The sequence below is a fragment of the Oratosquilla oratoria genome, chromosome 6, assembly GCF_046742065.1.
Source record: "Oratosquilla oratoria isolate Oo_2021 chromosome 6, ASM4674206v1, whole genome shotgun sequence".
NCBI classification, from domain to species: domain Eukaryota; kingdom Metazoa; phylum Arthropoda; class Malacostraca; order Stomatopoda; family Squillidae; genus Oratosquilla; species Oratosquilla oratoria.
Genome location: NC_134782.1, coordinates 1478786 through 1498383, shown reverse-complemented (window position 1 = coordinate 1498383; position 19598 = coordinate 1478786). Strand labels below are relative to the sequence as shown.

Here is a 19598-nt window from a genome sequence, read left to right as displayed (position 1 = left end):
TTTATATATCTTATCCTCCAGCTCATTTATACATTCTTTTAATATCCAATTTGCAATTCCATCTGGATTATGTGATTTTCTGACGTCAAGGTTTATTATTTGGTCCCTTATTTCTTTTTGTATTACATTTATTTCTTTCATTGGGGGGGGATCTTTCTACCTTTTTATTCTTCCCAGTTATATGCATTTTCTATTGTGAATACAGACTTGAAATGTTTCTTTATAACCTCCACCATTTCTTCATCTTCTACAGTATATATTCTTCATTTCCTTGATGCAGTTTTACTATTTTTGTTTATTTTTCAATTTACCATTCACATATCTGTATAATAATCTATAATGTCATTTTCATAGTTTCGTTTTTCTTCTCTGTGTATTTTCACATATTCATTTCTCAGTTTGATATATATTTGCCACTTACTCATTTTTTTCCTTTTTCCATTTTTTCCAAGCTTTGTCTATCTTTCGCCTCACTACATTTTTTGTTATACCAGCACTTAATGTACACCCTTTTTTGCTTCTGCTTTGGTATGTATTTATCTATTCTTTCTTTAGAAATTTCTTTAAATATATTCCATTTTTCTCCCATCTTTGTTTCTTCATTAAAGAAGTTTTCCCAATTCACTTTTTGAAAGAATTTTCCAAGTTTCTCAAAATCCATTTTGTTGTTCATTAGTCTACCTTTTATGTGTTTCTCATTTCCTCCCAAATCAACTTCCTCTTTTAGTTCAAACTCAATTAATATGTGGTCACTCTTCCCAATTGGTGTCTTGTATTCCATTTTATCTGGCTCTGTTATATATATTAAGTCTAGTCTCAACAGTTCCTCATTGTTTCTATATCTGGTATTCCCCTTCAAACACTGAGTCATTGTATATTCAATGGTCATATCCAGTAGTATATTTCCCCAAAGGTCCTCTCCACCTTTCATTGTCATCTCTTCCCAACACATTTCTTTGGAGTTAAAGTCACCCATGATTACTATGTTCCCTCCTTCTTTTAGTAATTCATTTAATGCATGCTTTGTGTCTTCCAGCATTTTGGAGTGGTCACTCTCAGTCCAAGAATATGTTTTTAGGGGCACATACATTAGTGCAAATTTTCCATTTTTCATGTCCCTGTTTTCAACTTTTATCATAATCAATTCCACATTATTGTCTCCTTCTGTTATCTTTGTCACCTCTTGTGGTAAATTGAGATTAATTGTATTATTGCATTATTCTTATTTTACAAGACTTTGTGTTGATGTATAAGAACTGTATACTGGTGCTGTAGGTTCCTTACATACCTTGTGATTCTCATATGTTTAATACTCTGAAATATGTTTTGATGCTCTATAGCATCTGTTGGTATTGTTTATATGTTTGTATCCTATGTAGACGTCTTTTGTTTTTGTTCAGGTACTTATACTATGACGTCAATCTTTGCTTGTTTACGTTTGTCTGTTGAGCTCTCAATAAAGAGCAAACTTGGTTCCTGTCTTTTCTCTCAGCAACCTCAGCCATACTGCAACAGTGGCGACGAGGATTTGAGGAATTGTTTGTGGATGGACCGGTTACTATTTTGAAAGACGGAAATAGCTGCCTTTCCCACTGATAGACGAGATATACAAGGATGAAGATATTTTTTCTCGCTGATGCCTGCTATCATGTGCACCCATGCCACTACTACCGATTTACAGATAGCCTTGATTTAGTAGGCTACTAGTTAATTGTTGGTGACAGAGTTTGGGAGAGTATGTGATAGAAGAAAGCTAAAGATAAATGTGGGTAAAAGTAAGGTGATGAGATGTACAAGGGGTGAAAGGGGCAGTAGACTGGAAGTGAGCATTAAGGGAGAGCGACTGGAGGAAGTGGATAGTTTTAGATACTTGGGTGCAAATGTGGCAGGAAAAGGTGGAGTGAAGGTGGAGGTAGAATATAGATTGAGAGAAGTGAGTAAATGCCTTGGTGGATTGAAGAGTGTAATGAGGAATAGACATTTGGGAATGGATGCTAAGAGGAGACTGTATGAAGGAGTGATTGTGCCAACAGCACATTAAAACAACACCCAAAGACCTGTATCACACACAGTTACTCTCTTCTCTTCCTCCACAACCACCAAATACCAGCCTCCGGAAACATATTCATAATCATATCACTCACCATTCCATTAACACACTGAAAGACAACACACTGCTGCATGCCAGACCCCCTGATATCCACCTTTCTGAATCCTCTCTCCCACGAAAGGACAGAGTCCACCTGGCCAGACTGCGGTGTGGCCACCACCCAGCACTTCTAAGCTGCCAGAAGAGGCTGGATGACCGCATTGTGAACAGCTGCCCAGGATGTAACACTTCACCCCATACCATACAACACATAATGGAAGACTGCATTATACACAATCATGCACGCAAACAACACAACATACAATCTATAAAGGATTTGTGGGAAAACCCAGTTTCGGCTGTGGCATTCCTTGGGGAGACGGGACTGCTCGGAGAGAGTCTAGGGAATGACGACAACAACAACAACAACAACAACAACACTGTATGGGGCAGAAACATGGAACATAAGAGAGGAAGAGAGAAGGAGTTTGAATGTGTTTGAGATGAGGTGTCTGAGAAGTATGATGGGGGTTACTAGGCTAGATAGAGTGAGAAATGAGGAGGTGAGGAGAAGAATGGGGGTGGAAAGGGAGCTGGGAGATAGGGTTGATGAGAGAGTATTAGGATGGTTTGGACACATGGAAAGAATGAGTGAAGAAAGACTAGTAAAAGAGGTATGGAAGGCAGATGTGGAGGAGTGAACATGAGGGGATGTCCTAGGATGAGGTGGATGGATGGGGTGAAGGGGGCTTTGGGGAAGAGGGGAATGTCTGTTGAGGAAGGACGGAAGAGGATAGAAGACAGAGGTGAATGGAGAATGGTTGTATATGGATGATGTTGTGATGCATGAGGTGGAATGGCCAGGGGATGGGGGGTGAGGTAGTATGTGTGAGCAAAATTGACGCAGCCCGAAGGGATTTCTCCCCGTCTTCTCCTTTTATGCATGGGAGGACGGAGAGGGGGGGGGTTGCCGATTTAATGAAGTGGCCTTGCTGTGGATGTGCTGTGTCTTGCGACACTGCTTCTGACCCAGGGCAGTGGACAAGGTGCAGGGATGACCCGTCATCCAGGAGGTGCTAAGATGAGAGGGACGGTGGAGGGGTGTGGAGTGTATTCAGGGATGGAATGGGTGGGAATGGTTTCTATGCCTTTTCCTTTTTAGCTACCTCCCTTGTAAGGATTAAAAAGCCTTGGTATATGTATGTACTAGTTAATTGTTTCACAAGGATTAAACAGGATTTGCTACAGTTCATTTACCATGGCCAATAACTCAGGTAAGATTGACTGTTTTGACCCCAAGAAAATTAGATGGGAGATTTGGCTAAGCATGTTGCACGCTCATTTTGCACATAATGGAATCACAGATGATGCCAAGAAGAAAAATTCTTTATTAGTTTCGTTAGGAAGTGAAACTTATAGTACCTTAGCCTCCCTGAGTTCGCCTGATTTACCTCATGTAAAGAACTATAGTGATTTAGTGAACCTTTTAGAATCACATTATAAGGTTAAGCCTAGCTATCATCGGAGTTTAATCAGATTTCAGAAGAGAAAGAAAAAATCTGATGAAAGTTTAAGAGACTTGTATGCTGACTTAAAAAATCTAGCCAAGGATTGTAGTTTTGGTACTTTATTTGATGCACAAGTGAGAGACCAATTACACAACGTAACATTTTTTTTCAAAAGTTTTGTTTATTGTATTTTTTTTTAGAGTTTATTAATCCATTTTTCCTGCTGATTTCAAATATGCAATTATTTTTTCTGTATCATCGACCGTTATAGAAATACATATAATTTCAATGTTACCATGTATATTTTGGAATTGTTATGTGGTCTGCTACTAAATGTTTATCTAATTTTCTCTTTCAGATCAATGACTGAACTATTTACCTGTTAAGATGGCTACTAGAGGATGTGAAAATTCTCCTGATACATTTTGCTATGTGTGTGGTTATTATATTGGGAAAAAACAAGTACTACATAAGATCGTGAGAGGTGCTAAAGTGTGGATAGCGTACAGACTCTATTTCGGAATGCCCATGGGTGACCAGGACAAGCCATGGGCACCTCATGTGATATGTGGAAGCTGCCGATCTACTCTAGAAAGATGGCTGAGAGGTACAGGAAGGGCAATGCCTTTTGCCATTCCTAGAATATGGAGAGAGCCGAAGAACCATCACGACGACTGCTACTTTTGTATGATTGATGTGACGAAGTACAGGAAAGTGAAAGGAAGACAAGCTCTGCAGTATCCAGACATACCATCATCTAGAGCACCTGTCCCACATGATGATAGCTTACCAGTACCACAACCACCAGAAAATGCAAGTTTATTTTTATCATACTCTCTTTACTTTTAATTAACTTCAATATTAAGTACTTAATATACATTCACTTTCCTAAAGATATATGGAATACTAATGCTATTCGTCTTTGTTGAAGTTGCTATATTTAGTTATTTCTTTCTTTCCAGATGGAAGATGCAATGGAAATTTCATCTGAAGGGTCAGCAGGTAGCAGCAGCCATGAAATGGGAGACGAAGATTTCGCACCAAGAATGACTTCGGAGCCTCACTTTCCAAGTCAGAGTGAGCTAGATGACTTAATCAGAGACTTAGGTCTTACTAAGTCAGGAGCTGAGCTTCTTACATCAAGGATGAAAGAATGGAATCTACTAGGAGAAAACTTGGGGGCTGTCAGTGAGGAGCATGGCGAGAGATTTCATCAGGATATCGCAACTATGGAAAGAAGATATCAAGGACGATGGAATACTGCTATGATGGGAGATTACATATGGTCACTAGTCAGAAAAGACGAAAGCATGCATTCTAGAAAATCTCGATCGTCAAAGCACTTCTAATCATGAGAAGAGTCATCAAAACACTTGCAGTGCAAAGTTGTGTTGTTTATTTTGTTCTTACTAATATTGAAGCTCATAAATACACTTCATATTATGAAAAAAATACTAGATGTTGTATAATTATCCTTAGAATGCTAAAGTAGATTGAATCAATTAACTACTGTAGAGAAAGGTTGCGTATATAACAATAAAATATAAAATCAAGAATAAATAAAGAAATATCGATGTTACGTCAAAAATAATGTGATATTTGGATTCAGTGACACGTAATACATATATAAACATGAAAAAATACAAATAAACAAAACATGTGCTACATTGTGTTATTTATGGCTGCGGATGCTGAAGTGTTTTTCCCAAACTTGGTGGCTGAGAATTTAGATTTGCAAACCATGTCTTCCATGGACACTTTAGAGAAGATTTTAAATTTTGAAAAAGCTTTTGTTGGGGAAAAGCTCCCAACTACTAAAGTGAAGAAAGTGGGGGTTAGTTCTGAATTTTTCAATAGTCAGAAAAAAGAAGGTTGTAAGCATTGTGGGTATCCACACAAAAGTGAGAACTGTCGTTTTTCACATTTAAAATGTTCAGTATGTAACACGAAGGGATACCTCAAAAGAGTGTGCTGTTTTGATAAGACTTTTTCTGCTAAATACATAGGTTCCCAAGGTAAGCCTCACAGTGCCCAGAAAGGATCTTTTGGAAAATTGAACAAAAACAAGAGGTTTGATAAAAAGAAAACTAATATGGTTTTCGAGGAAATTTCTCAGGAAGAGATACTGGTAGTGATGATAATCAGTTGTTACATTTAATGGATAGACCTAGCCTTCCAGAAGTGGTTGGTGTTAATTTTTAACATGAACCTGTACACAGTGTTGTAGGTAATGTTTTGCCAGTGAGAAATAAAGTTGATATTATTATTGAATGTCATAATGTGCCTTATGAGATTGACTGTGGAGCCAGTGTGTCTACCATAACCTTGCATTGGGTTAAGAAATTGAATTTAACTGTGGAGCCTAGTGATAAAATTTTAAAGGCTTATGGTAATAATGATTTGCAGGTTTTGGGTAAGGTTTATGCAAATGTGTTTTATAATGGTCACAATGTATTTCAAAGTTTGTATGTAGTTGAGTCTAATAACTCAAACTTATGTGGAAGAGATTTCATGCCTAACATTGGTATTGCACTCACAGGTATAGAGGGAGGAGTTAATGTTTTGGATTCCAAGGTACAATTAGATAATTTTTCAGCTGATTCTAGATTGCCAATTTCATGTGTTGTAGCAAAGGTACACCTAAAGGGCGGTGCTGTGCCTAGTTGGAAAAAAGCAAGGCCTGTGCCCTACCACTACAGAAAATTAGTAGAAGTTGCTTTAGATGAGTTAGTTGATAACAATATCATTGAACCAGTAAATTCTAGTACTTGGGCAGCTCCAATTGTACCAGTGTTAAAAGCTGACAAAAAGTCAATGCGTTTTTGTGTAGATTTCAAGGAATTAAAAAGTATTTCATGTGACCAGTACCCTTTGCCAAAGGTTGATGAAATCCTTGCTGTTGTTGGTAAAAGCAAGATATTTTCAAAAATTGATTTAAAGGATGCTTATTTACAGGTGCCAGTAGATGATGAAAGTCAAGAATTGTTATTAATACTCATAAAGGTCTTTTTAAATATAAAAGATTACCCTTTGGTCTTGCATCAACTCCTGCCATCTTCCAAAGATTGATATCCAAGTTATTGATGGATATAGATGGAGTAGTTGCCTTCTTGGATGATATATTTGTTGGTGGTGAGACTAAAGAGGAGCATGATAAGAGATTAGATAGTGTTGAAGGTTTTTCAGAAACATAATGTTGCTATTAACAAAAAGAAAACTGTTCTGAATACCAGCTCCTTAGAATACTTAGGCTATGTCATTTCAGGTGATGGCATAAAACCTTCACCAAGGAAACTTGCTGCTATTTTAGAAGCACCTATACCAAGGTCTGTAGGTGAAGTTCAATCATTTTTGGGTCTAGTAACTTATTATTGTAGGTTTGTGAGAAATTTTTCGAGTGTATTAGCTCCACTGTATGATTTACTGAAGATGCAAAATTTAAGTGGTCTTCTGTTGAAGCAAATGCATTTATTACTGTTAAGGAAGAGTTAGCCAAATCTGATTTACTTGCCAATTTTGATGTTATTGTTGAGGTAAATGCTTCACCAGTTGGAGTAGGATGTGTTAATACAAGAAATTAATGGTTGTTCACGACCAGTTTACTTTGCAAGTAAGAAGCTGTCTGCTGCTGAGCTAAATTATTCTCAGTTGGACAAAGAAGCTCTAGTGTTAGTGTATGCTGTAACTAAGTTTAAGTATTTTTTACTTGGCCATAAGTTTGTGATCCGTACAGATCACAAACCTCTACTTGGTTTATTTGGTAAAGACAAACAGATTCCTGTCAATGTAAATGCAAGAGTACAGCGTTGGGCATTATTATTATCCCAGTATGATTACAATTTATGTTTTAAGTCTGGCAAAGAAAATGTTGTGGCAGATGCCCTGAGCCATTTGCCTGTGTCAGATTCTGTTTTAGACTCACATACACCTGCTGAGTATGTGAATCTTGTTGAAAATTGGGAAGATCAAAATATTTCCTATGAAAGGGTTAAGGTTATGACAAAGAGTGACCCTGTTTTGAGTAAAGTGTTTCAGTGTGTTAAATTTGGTTGGGTATCTGATCCTGTTATTTCTGAATATGCAGAAGTTAAAGCAGATTTAAGTATATATGAAGATGTGTTGCTATTTAGGAATAGAGTTGTTATACCGGCTGAGTTAAGAGGTAGTGTACTTTCACAGCTTCATGTAGGCCATAATGGTATCAGCGCTATGAAGGCTGAAGCCAGAAATTGGATATGGTGGCCTAAGTTAGACCAAGATATATCAGAAGTTACTAAAGCCTGTTCAATTTGTTTTAAAAATGTTCAAGGTTCTCAGGAAGTTACCTTATCTTGGCCTGAGACGGGTAAGTCTTGGTGTAGACTCCATATGGACTATGCAGGTCCAATCAATGAAAATTATTTTTTAGTGATTGTAGATTCACACTCTAAATCTATGGATGTTCATGTAACAAAGTCTACAACACCTTCAGTAACAATTTCTATGTTGAGAAAAACTTTTTGTAATTTTGGGTTACCTGACATTGTGGTTTCAGATAATGCTTCATCTTTTGTATCTGAGGAAATTGAGACTTTCTTTAAAAAGAATGGAATTATACATATGACTCCTGCCCCTTATAACCCATCATCTAATGGTTTAGCTGAGAGGACTGTAAAAACTTTCAAGGAAAGATTAACTAAATTTAAGGAAGGTGATATACGAACCCGAGTCTGTAGATTTTTATATAATTAAAGACGTTCAATCCATTGTTCCACAGGTAAAGCTCCAGCTGAGCTAATGTTTAACAGAAACTTCAGAGGTATTATTGAGAAAATTAAACCACAAAATAAGAAGGAAAGGGTTTTGGAAGAAGAGTGTAAGTTTGAGAAGTTTGAATATAAGATCGATGATGCTGTTTTTGTAAAGAATTATGGCAAAGGTCATTCATGGTTGGAAGGGAAAGTAATTGAAGTTCTAGGTGTGAGGAATTACAAGGTTATGTTAAAGGATTTTGGTAACATTGTTGGGAAAAGACATTCTGATCAACTAATGCCTAGATATACACCAACTGTTCCCAGTGATGACACTGTACCTAAAGATAACTCATGTAGCAGTAACCCCTTTGTGTCTATGTCTTCTTCAGGTCAAGGACACTGTCCTTCTAGTTCAGAAGTAATTGATATGGCTGATGGAAATTCTTCTGTAAATGTTGATAATTTTGATAGTCCTGTTAATGTACCAGGTCCACAACCTGTGAAAAGGTCTAGCAGAGTTGTGAAACCGCCTGATAGATTGAATCTAATTTTGGTGTTGTAATGTCTTCATTATGAAGATTAACGTTTCAGTTATGTTCCTATTGATACTCCTTTTTCAATAAGGGAAAAGGGATGTGGTAAATTCAGATTAATTGTATTATTGCATTATTCTTATTTTACAATAGACTTTGTGTTGATGTATAAGAACTGTATACTGGTGCTGTAGGTTCCTTACATACCGTGTGATTCTCATATGTTTAATACTCTGAAATATGTTTTGATGCTCTATAGCATCTGTTGGTATTGTTTATATGTTTGGATCCTACGTAGATGTCTTTTGTTTTTGTTCAGGTACTTATACTATGACATCAATCTTTGCTTGTTTACGTTTGTCTGTTGAGCTCTCAATAAAGAGCAAACTTGGTTCCTGTTTTTTCTCTCAGCAACCTCAGCCATACTGCAACACCTCTAAACCTTTTTTAGTCAAAAAATGACTCCTCCACTGTTCTCCTTTCTATTTTTTATCCAATAATTATATAGTCTTTTTTGGTTTGACCCCTAATGGTGATTCCACTCTGTTTACATCCAGTCTTCTGTTTGTTGGTTCACTATATTTATGTCTTTCTTCTTCATTGTTTTCCATTTTGTGCTGGGATGACCCATCATCCAGGAGGTGCCATAATAAGAGGGAGGGAAGAGGGTAGAGGGGAGTGGAGTGTGATGGGGATGGAATGGGTGGGAGTGGTTTTTATGCCTTTGTTTTTTGGCTACCTCCCTTATATGGGGGATAAAGCCTTTGGTATATGTATGTATGTGATTCACTGAGTGAATTTACTCTATTTTACCATTTCAGTCACTCAATAAACATAGCTCCCTATCGCATAAACAAGCTAGGTGTTTCCTCAAAATTTATTGAAAAAGTGCTGTGTTTTGGAGCTCACTTTAGATGTCCATTCCAGTCCATGTTTCAATGTATGTGTATGTATGTAGTGATCATGATGAAAACCAATACTTTACCTGTGTATCCAATGACTTTCCCAGGAATCATCCGATTGCAACATCGTGAGCAGAATATTTGGCCACACACACGGCAATGGTGTCTCCTTCGGAAAGTGGTAAATTTTTCTTCGCATTCATAACATTCTCTGCTGACACTATCTGGCATCCAATATTGCTTGAAATCTGAATCTTTATACTGTTGTGGTGTCTGCAAGATATGAATTTGAGTATAAGTATCATGTTGAATTTGACTGAATTAAATTTCACAACAATATTACACTCATACTTCCATCTTGTATCCCTAAGTACAAGTGTATGCATACAATATGTAAATGAACATGCTGAGCGGAATTATCAAGTTGTACTTAAATTCTTATGTTTCAATAAACAAAAGATATTTTCAAGGTTAATTCCCAATACCATTTTACGTGGTTTCTATGCCTTTTTCTTTTTTGCTACCCCCTGTGTAAGGGGGAAAAAAGCCTTTGGTATATGTATGTATTTTACAATAATTAATCTTTAAATGATAGTGTTTATTACTTCTACAACCCTTTTCTTCTATCTGGAATTAATAATTGGTAGTCTTGTAAGACAGATGCAAAAGTGAATCATCTCCTATCCATCCATTATCAAAACCCATCACCATCCTTACCTCAATTTGGGGAGGGCCCAAGATCTCTATCAACTCCAACTGTACTTCCTCCACCTTTGGATATATTAAAAATACATATACCAATGGCTTTACCCCCTTACAAGGGAGACAGCCAAAAACAAAGGAATAAAATCCACTCCCACCCATTCCATCCCCACATACTCCACTCTCATTCAACCACCTCCCTCCCTTTTATCTTGGCTCCTCCTGGATGATGTGTCATCCCTACATCTCACCCACTGCCCTGGGTCAGAAGCAATATAGCAAAACACAGTACATCCACAGCAAGGCTGTTTCATTTAATCAGCAACCTTCCCTCTCCATCCCCTCATGCAGGAAAAAAGAGAAGATAGGGAGAAATCCCTTCGGGCTGCATCAAAATATCATTCACACATACTCCCTCACCCCCCATCCCCCACCCATGCATCACAACCATTCTCCACTCATCCCTATCTTTTGTCTTTTCCTTTCCTTCCTCAACAGACATTCCCCTCTTTCCCGATGCTCCTTTTACCCTATACCTCCATCTCATCCTTGGTCGCCCCCTCATGTTCACTCCTTCCACCTCTGCCTTCCACACCTTTTACTAATCTTTCTTCACTCATTCTTTCCATATGTCCAAACCATCCCAATACTCTTTCATCAATCAATCCTATCTCCCAATTTCCTTTCCACCCCTGTTCTCATCCTTGCTTCTCACTCTATTCAGCCTAGCAACCCCTACCATACTTTTCAGGCATTTCATCTCAAACACATTTAAACTCTTCCTCTATTATGTTCCATGTTTCTACCCAATACAGTGCTGTCAGTACAATCACTCCTTCATACAATCTCCTCTCAGCATCCATTTCCAAATGTCTATTTCTCATTTGCATATAGTGTGAGCTGATAACTATGAACTGCTCCCCTCATCCTACTACTACAAGTTGATAACATAGAAACAGTCTCACACTAACATAACACAGACAACTGTGCAATTTTTTTTTCATGGGAGGTACAGGAGACTCTGGTTCTTAGAAGTTCTACTGTACATTTCATGATACACTGACATGAATCATGGACAAATGAATATCCAGCCAAATAAATATGATTTTTTTTTTCCAAGTATCTAACTTTGTACTGACTTTACACAGGAATCCAATTGTTTACAACTGGCGTGTTTTGTGTAACTAGTATGAATAAGTATGCACATTTAAAGAAGTGTATGGACACTAACTTAAAAATCACTACTACTACATACCGATCCTCTGTTGTCAATTATATTTTTCAATCTTGTAATAACATTGGGAAGGTTTCGATCCTGAGCAGAGGATGGGCCAATTTTAGTGAGAAGTGATGTCACGGAGGAGGTGGTTGAGGACACATCTGAGCACTCACTGATAGTGCTCTGTTTCACCTGATTATAAAGAAGAAATATAAAATAAAATTATATTTGTGTACCTCTCTAACACCTGCTAAAATAACACTGAAACAAAATATAGTACATGCAATATATGAACAATGGCAATAATGAAAATATTCATAATTTCTACAACAACTTTATATTATAAACACTTTTCATTTCCCCCAGACAATCATTTCTATGGGGGGGGAGTGTAGTATCTACCAGTTATTGGCTTTCCTTATGGAAAAAAAAAGACTGGGGTGGGGATTGTTGAAGTTCATACAAAGAGATCATGAGACAAGGCCAGAAATTTAGTATGATGTACCTACATATGAATATCAGAGTGTTAACAAGTTCTGAAGATAGATTAAGAGATAATTCCCTCCAATCTATCTTGCAAGATAACAACTGGTGGTTACCCATCATTGGCCCCACTAACATAATAGTGATCTTCCCCCTTACAAGGAAGGTAGTAAAAAAAAAACAAAGTCATAAAATCCACTCCCACCCATTCCATCCCCACATACTCCACTCCCATCCACCCCCCTCCCTCCCTCTCATCTTAGATCCTCCTGGATGATGGGTCATTCCTGCATCTCACCCACTGCCCTGGGTCAGAAGCAGTGTTGCAAGACACACCACATCCACAACAAGGCCACTTCATTAAATCAACAACCCACTCCTCTCTGTCCCCTCATGCAGAAATGGAGAAGACGGGGAGAAATTCTTTCTGGCTGCGTCAATTTATTTTTCACACATACTCTCTCACCCCCATCCCCCACCCACTACCCTTCATGCATCACTGCATCATCCATACACAACCATTCTCCATTCACCCCTATCTTCTGTCCTCTCCCATGTTTCCTTAAAAGACATTCCCCTCTTTCCCAAAGCCCATCCATCCATCTCATCCTTAGTTGCCCCCTTATGTTCACTCCTTCCACACCTCTTTTACTAATCTTTCTTTACTCACTCTTTCCATGTGTCCAAACCATCCTAATACTCTTTCATCAACCCTATCTCCCAACTCCCTTTCCAACCCTGTTCACCTCCTCACTTCTCACTCTATCTAGCCTAGTATCCCGTATCATACTTCTCAGGCATTTCAACTCAAACACATTCAGACTCCTTCTCTCTTCCTCTCTTATGTTTATGTTTCTTCCCCATTCAGTGCTGTTGGCACAATCACTCCTTCATACAATCTCCTCTTAGCATCCATTCCCAAATATCTATTTCTCATTACACATTTTAATTTCCCAAGGCATTTACTTGCTTCTCTCAACCTACATTCTACCTCAACATCCACTACTCCCTTTCCTGCCACATTTGCACCCAAGTATCTAAAAGTATCCACTTTCTCCAGTCTTTCTCCCTTGATACTCAACTCCAGTCTGCTCCCACTTTCTCTCCTTGTACCTCTCATCACCTTACTTTCACCCATATTTATCTTCAACTTCTTTTGCACACCTTCACAAACTCTGTTACTAACTTCCTCAATCCCTCCTCTGATCCCACCACAAACGCAGTGTCGTCAGCAAACAACAACTCACTTATCTCCCACTTTTCTCCATTTTCTTTAACCATCTCCAATCCCTGACCCATTACCCTGATGTTTACCTCTTGCACCACCCCATCCATGTATAAATTGAACAGCCAAGGTGACATAACACATCCCTGGTGAAGTCCCACCTTTACCTCAAATCACTTTCTCTCCATTTCTACTTTTAAAACAAGCTCTACTACTCTTGTAAAAACTCTTGACTGCTCTTAAAAGCTTTCCTCCTATCCCATACATCTGTAATACCTCCCACATTACCTTCCTGTCTACCCTGTTATAAGCCTTTTCCAAATCCATAAAGGCCCAAAAAACATCTTTACCTTTTCCTATAGCTTTCTCACATATCTGTCTTACCACAAAAATCTGATCTATGCAACCCCTACCTGTCCTAAATCCACACCGTTCCTCACAATTATTCCCTCTGTTCCTCTCCTAATCCTCTCAATCAAGATCCTCCCATAAGCCTTCCCAACTACACTTAACAAGCTGATCCCTCTGAAAATACTACACTCACATTTGTCCCCATTTCCCTTGTAAAGTGGAACTATACAGGCACTCCTCCAGTCCTCCAGCACTCTATCCTCTCTTAAACAAACATTAAATAACCTCACCAGCCAGTCCACCATCACTATACCTCCTTTTTTCAGACATTCTGCATGACATCCATCCAACCCAGGTGCCTTACCTGCTCTCATTATTTTAATAACGACTTTCACCTCATCTTCCCTTATATCTCCTCCATTTTCCTCACTCATCACTCCATTTTCTTAGCACTTCCCACTCCAACTATCTTTCACTCTCTATCCTCCTTCACATTTAGTAACTCTCTAAAATACTCTGCCCATCTTCCTCTTACTACCTTTTTCTTCCATTATCATTCCTCCATCTGCACCTCTTACCTTTTCTTCACTACTTGATTCGCCTCGTCTTCCACTCTTAATTTCTTTCCAAAACATCTTTTTATTACTGACAAAATTTTCTCTCATACACTTACCTCATTTTACATATGCTCTCCTCTTTGCCTCCTTTATCTTATGCTTTACTTTTCTTTTATTTTCTTTGTACCTCTCATATGATTCCTTCATCCTATCTTGTAACCCATCTGTGAATGCTCGCTTCTCTCCTACAACCTTCTTGCTTCCTCATCCCACCACTCACTACCCTTCCTTCTATTTCCTCCCATCCTCATTGTTCCACACACCATCTTTGCACACCTTGTGACTCCCTCCTTGAACCATCCCCATTCCTCCTCCACTCCTAGTTCTACTCTGTCCTTCACTCCCTCCCACTCCTCTCTCAGCTTCTTCTTGTACTCCTTCTCCTTTTATTTCTCATTTAAGCAGCTCACTTTAAGCACCTTACCTTCTGTCCTTTTCTTCTTTCTCTATCCTCCACTCTCAACTTACCTTCCACCAAAAAGAGATCAGATATTCTCCAACTCTCTCCCCTTAGAACATACATCCTTAACTCTTCCTACTATTTTCCTGGTTACCACTATATAGTCCATTAATGCTCTATCTACCACCCTTTCACCCACCACCCTCTCCCATGTATACTTATGCTTGACTTTCTTCCTAAACACTGTATTTGCTATCATCAACTCTCTAGACAACACAATAGTAATCATATAAAAAGTTTAATGGTAATTACCATACCTTTTCTGACAACAAGACATCATCTTCCTCCTCTTCACCAAGTGGATGGTTTGGAGTTCCTGAAGAACTCCCTGCACTTGTAGAATCATTATTCACATTACTCGTCTGTCTTTCTTCAGATGAATTCTGGCTTCCTGAGGACCCTGGGGGAAGGGTTACATATCCAAAATTAAAGGTACAATGACAACATTAACTAATTCTTCTTAAGTTAAATCAATCACTCTATTGCCTCAGGTCTCTTGTTATTCTTAGTAATTAGATAACATGGTGACTACTGAGACAAAATGCAGGACATAGGTGGATTAATGTGGAGTGAAGGATAATACATTACATAAAGAGTATAAGATAAGAATGAATTAAAAAATAAGTGGAACACACAAGATTGTACACATTTTTGGTTGTTACAACATAATTTAGAAGTACAACAACAGCATAATGTTATATATGCTGTTGAAAAAGTGTGGGTAAAGTGGGTAGGGCATTTGAACACCTCTGCTCCGGCACATGTGAAGTGAAGTTCTGGTCAGGTAATTACAGCTCATTGATATCTGCCATGTCTACATGTATGAAATTACAATTTACAAAACAAACTCTCCAAGAAACACCATAAAACTCAATATTCCAACAACCTCCAGATATACGGTAACCCCCTACACCTGGCAAGAACTACACTGGCATGCCTGTGCTCACAACACCATCCAGATATAAGGCAATATCAACACAATATAAGCCTAGTCAGCTTCATCCCCTTTGCACTCCCCCTTCTTTTATTCACTTTCTCCAATCATCCAACTTAGTCCAGTACCAAATTGTTAGTTCCACTTGGTATAGGACACAGTACATATTGAAAATCCATGTGAACAAGTTGCATAAACACGGCAAAGGAAACATGGACTGGAAATGAAGCGTTAATTCCTGATGTTTCGTCTATTGAAAGTCAATAGACGAAACGTCAGGAATAAACGCTTCACTTCCAGTCCATGTTTCCTTTGCCATGTTTATGCACAGTACATATTATCTTATGTATAGGGAGAGGGGAATTAAAGGATGCTTGAAACCATGTTTGCCACACCCTGAATGACTCCTTGAAGAACAAAGACTACAGTTATATATTCAATTTTACTACTTTACACACAAACTAACCTAACTTCACTGTCATAAAACAATAAATATGAACTTACCTTTGACAGCTCTCCTAAACAGCTTGGAAAAGGAAAAGCTGTAACCTTGAGGCTTTTCATCTGGAGTCAATGGCCCAAACTCCATGAGCCCCGTTGGCGATGTCATGGTGTATGGACTTCACCTGGTATTTTCTACCATCTACCAATTCTTTTTCGAATCATTGTTCACTGTTAAAAATTCAAAGCAATAATAATGGTTGATGATCATTACTAAATCTATCTTTTTATGTGTAGTTCTGTTCTTTCATACAAACTATTACTATATATTATCAAAAGATTTATCATTTAACACATCAAGCACTATGTCTGAATCAAAACTTCCCATAAGCCTAAAAATATGTTTTTTTATGGTTTGGAACTCACAAGAATATCTTTAAAATTATACAGGTACAGTACATGAAAAGGTCCTAACAACTACTCAATTTCTATGGATTGGATCTTTCTATCTTATTTTGTTTTCAATTTTTGTATATATCAAGTGAATAGAAGTTTCATTAGGATGTCATTCTCATTACTTTTAGTCCTATTTGGGAAACTGCTGCCCTTTAGTATGCCCATTCATTTATCCATTTCTCAATTTACAGTCAAGGCTTAGTCTTGATATATGATTAATTGACGGAATTATTCTTATTCTATAGTGCAGTATGATAATCTTTTACAATACAAAAGTGTAGGGTATTACTAGGGAAAAATGGTGGAAACTATCATCAGACGCTATCAAACATCATTTTGAAAGTAACTGTTTGATAAATGATAGCCAGCATGGATTTAGACGGAAACGTTCTTGCATGACTTACTCAAATTCTACAACACAATCATCTTGAAATTTGACAAAAGGAACAATATAGATTTAATATATCTAGACTTTGCAAAAGCTTTTAATACCATTCCCCGCAAAAGACTACTTACTAAATTAGCTTCACATGGAATAAGTGGTAGCCTATAAAGTTGGACTAGTAATTGGTTGAACGATCGAAAACAGAGAGCTGTTCTAAATAGCAAAATTCCTAGATGGAAAAATGTTATGGGTGGACTTCCTCAGGGATTCTTGGGCCACTTCTATTCATAGTATATATAATTGATATAGACCACGGACTGAAATCTATTGTCTCCAAATTTGCTGTTGATACAAAACTGTGAGGAATGGCAAATGATCACTTAAACTAATTATATATTCAAGAAGATTTAGATAAACTACAGCAATAGTCTGAAAAGTGGCTAATGAAATTTGACACAAGTAAATGCAAGGTTATGCACATAGGTAAAAATAACAGTAAATACAATTACAAATTAATAGGAAATTTGTTAACAAAAGGTTGAATAGTGAAAAAGATCTAGGCATAATTATCAGTAATGACCTCAAATCATCTATTCAATAAATCAAAGTACATCAGCATAATGTTTTTCTTGCCAATATCAATAACAAAAGAAAAAAAATGCTAAAAGCAACACACTACCAAACAGAGCTACAATGCGAACTTCAAGATGCTTTGTTTGTGTCATCTGTCCAGTCCTATACAATCATATAATTCCCTGGCTACAACATCCCTGATGACCTCCAGGGATGCTAAATGCACACCCCCATAGCAATAGGAGGTTAGGTTAGGATAGTTTAGTTTAGGTTAGGTTAGTAAAGACCAATTTATTAGACTTCCCTTAATTCATCTTCTACACCATTCATAAACAAACATGGCATCTCGGAGCTCGCCAACATCAGAGTTGTCATTATTCTATTGCTTTTAACAATTTTTTCTTTTATTGATTTCTGCCAATAAAAATTTATATTACATTGATGTACTATAGTTTACAAAATTAATATTCAATTTTCTATTGCACCATCATTTAGGTGTGCACTTCTTTTGATTTACCAAGTGAAGGTTGTCATAATTTGTTGTTTCTATATTTCAAATTGCTTTCTTATCATATCCTTTCTAACAAATCTGGGGTCATTCAGAAACAGCATATATCAAATAAGAGCAGAGTAATAATCTATAAGAATAATTGGCAAGTTAGTCTTTTGAAATAAAACAAAAAATCAATCCACTTTATCTTTCTGCCTACTCACAATGAGTGTTCATGCCAGTTAACCTAACTCAATCGCCTCCACCCCATCCCTCTTATCTACCTTTCCACATAGCACACTCATCACATGGCACTTGTGATTGGAGACTAATCTCCATAAAAAGAAAAACACTTTTAAGTTCAACTAATACATGATAATCATACTGTACTGCCTTTCTATTGACCTCCTCAGATCTCTATTATTTCCTATAGTAATAGTATACCAACTATGACCACACCTTTTCAGCACAGTATTATCCCTAAGGATGGAGGCGCTGGTAATTCCCCACGAAAAAATACTCAAAGTACTCTACCTTTGCACCTATCCTTTATATTGGGCGTTCATACCCGATAGCCAAAGAAGACCGCTTCACCTCATCCCTATTGTCAAAACTTTCCACGTACAACACTCGTCAAGGAATTAGATGTCCACTTGAAAATTGCAATTTTACTATCGTGAGGTTAATGATACTATATTGTTGATCATTTTACCACTACAAAACCATGCAAACTTGTATCAAATATGCTATATGATATGATAATATGGATATGGGGTCTTCGAGTACATTTTTATGATTTTATTCTTCTCAATATTGGCACCAAATTCAACTCATCTCATAAAAGCATACCACGTAAAAAATGTCCTCCATATTGCAAATTAATTTTGAATTTATTGCCGGAAATTTCAAGTAGAGTACTATAATCACAATGAAAAGATCTCACACTATCGCTCCGCCACTGTTATGCAATTGACAGTTTACTGAAACATCAGCTGACATTTGTAAATAACAAAACGATGAGGCTGCCATCTGTTGAATAAAAATTACTTATTTTTCAAATATTTCAAAAATAATTATATATCTACGCATTAGATAACGAAATCTAAACTAATCATTATCTAAATAAATACTGAAATATATTTCGAGAAGAGAATAGTTGGTCATAGATGTTCGCTGAATTTATCTCCACAATTTCGTTTGGATAAATTCTTATTTCGGTCCTACTAATCTATGGAAGACAAATGTGACCAATGACTGTGTTGCCGGAATGTGCAAATATAAAATTCACAAATGTACAGTCGCCAATCAATAAAAATACCTGAGGCTCGCTGTAGCCAGCACAAACGGAAAAGTATGCATCAGTGAGACATACAGGTTGATGTAATTGTTCACTAAAGATATTTTGTGATAGTGGAAATTATTGCATATCTCCTTGCATCATGTCTTGTTTTCGCTTTTAGAAATAGATACAGTGGCAACGCAATTATTTGTCTGCAT

General features: G+C 37.3%; 1 protein-coding gene across 8 annotated transcripts in view; it reads right to left on the bottom strand.

Annotated features, from left to right (window-relative positions):
- fab1 (1-phosphatidylinositol 3-phosphate 5-kinase fab1) overlaps nt 1-19076 on the bottom strand; it is an 89537-nt gene extending 70461 nt beyond the window's left edge. For 4 of the 8 annotated variants that reach the window (XM_076186319.1, XM_076186321.1, XM_076186317.1 and 1 more), the window contains exons 1-6: nt 18636-19076; nt 16261-16428; nt 15080-15222; nt 11723-11878; nt 9849-10038; nt 6625-6735 (exon numbers count right to left, since the gene is read on the bottom strand). In XM_076186319.1, coding sequence (XP_076042434.1) covers nt 6625-6735; nt 9849-10038; nt 11723-11878; nt 15080-15222; nt 16261-16366 — 706 coding nt within the window. In that variant the 5' untranslated portion in view covers nt 16367-16428; nt 18636-19076. The remainder of the gene's footprint in view (nt 1-6624; nt 6736-9848; nt 10039-11722; nt 11879-15079; nt 15223-16260; nt 16429-18635) is intronic. The other 4 variants (XM_076186318.1, XM_076186323.1, XM_076186315.1 and 1 more) reach the window with 3 other exon arrangements.
- Nucleotides 19077-19598: the final 522 nt, after the last annotated feature.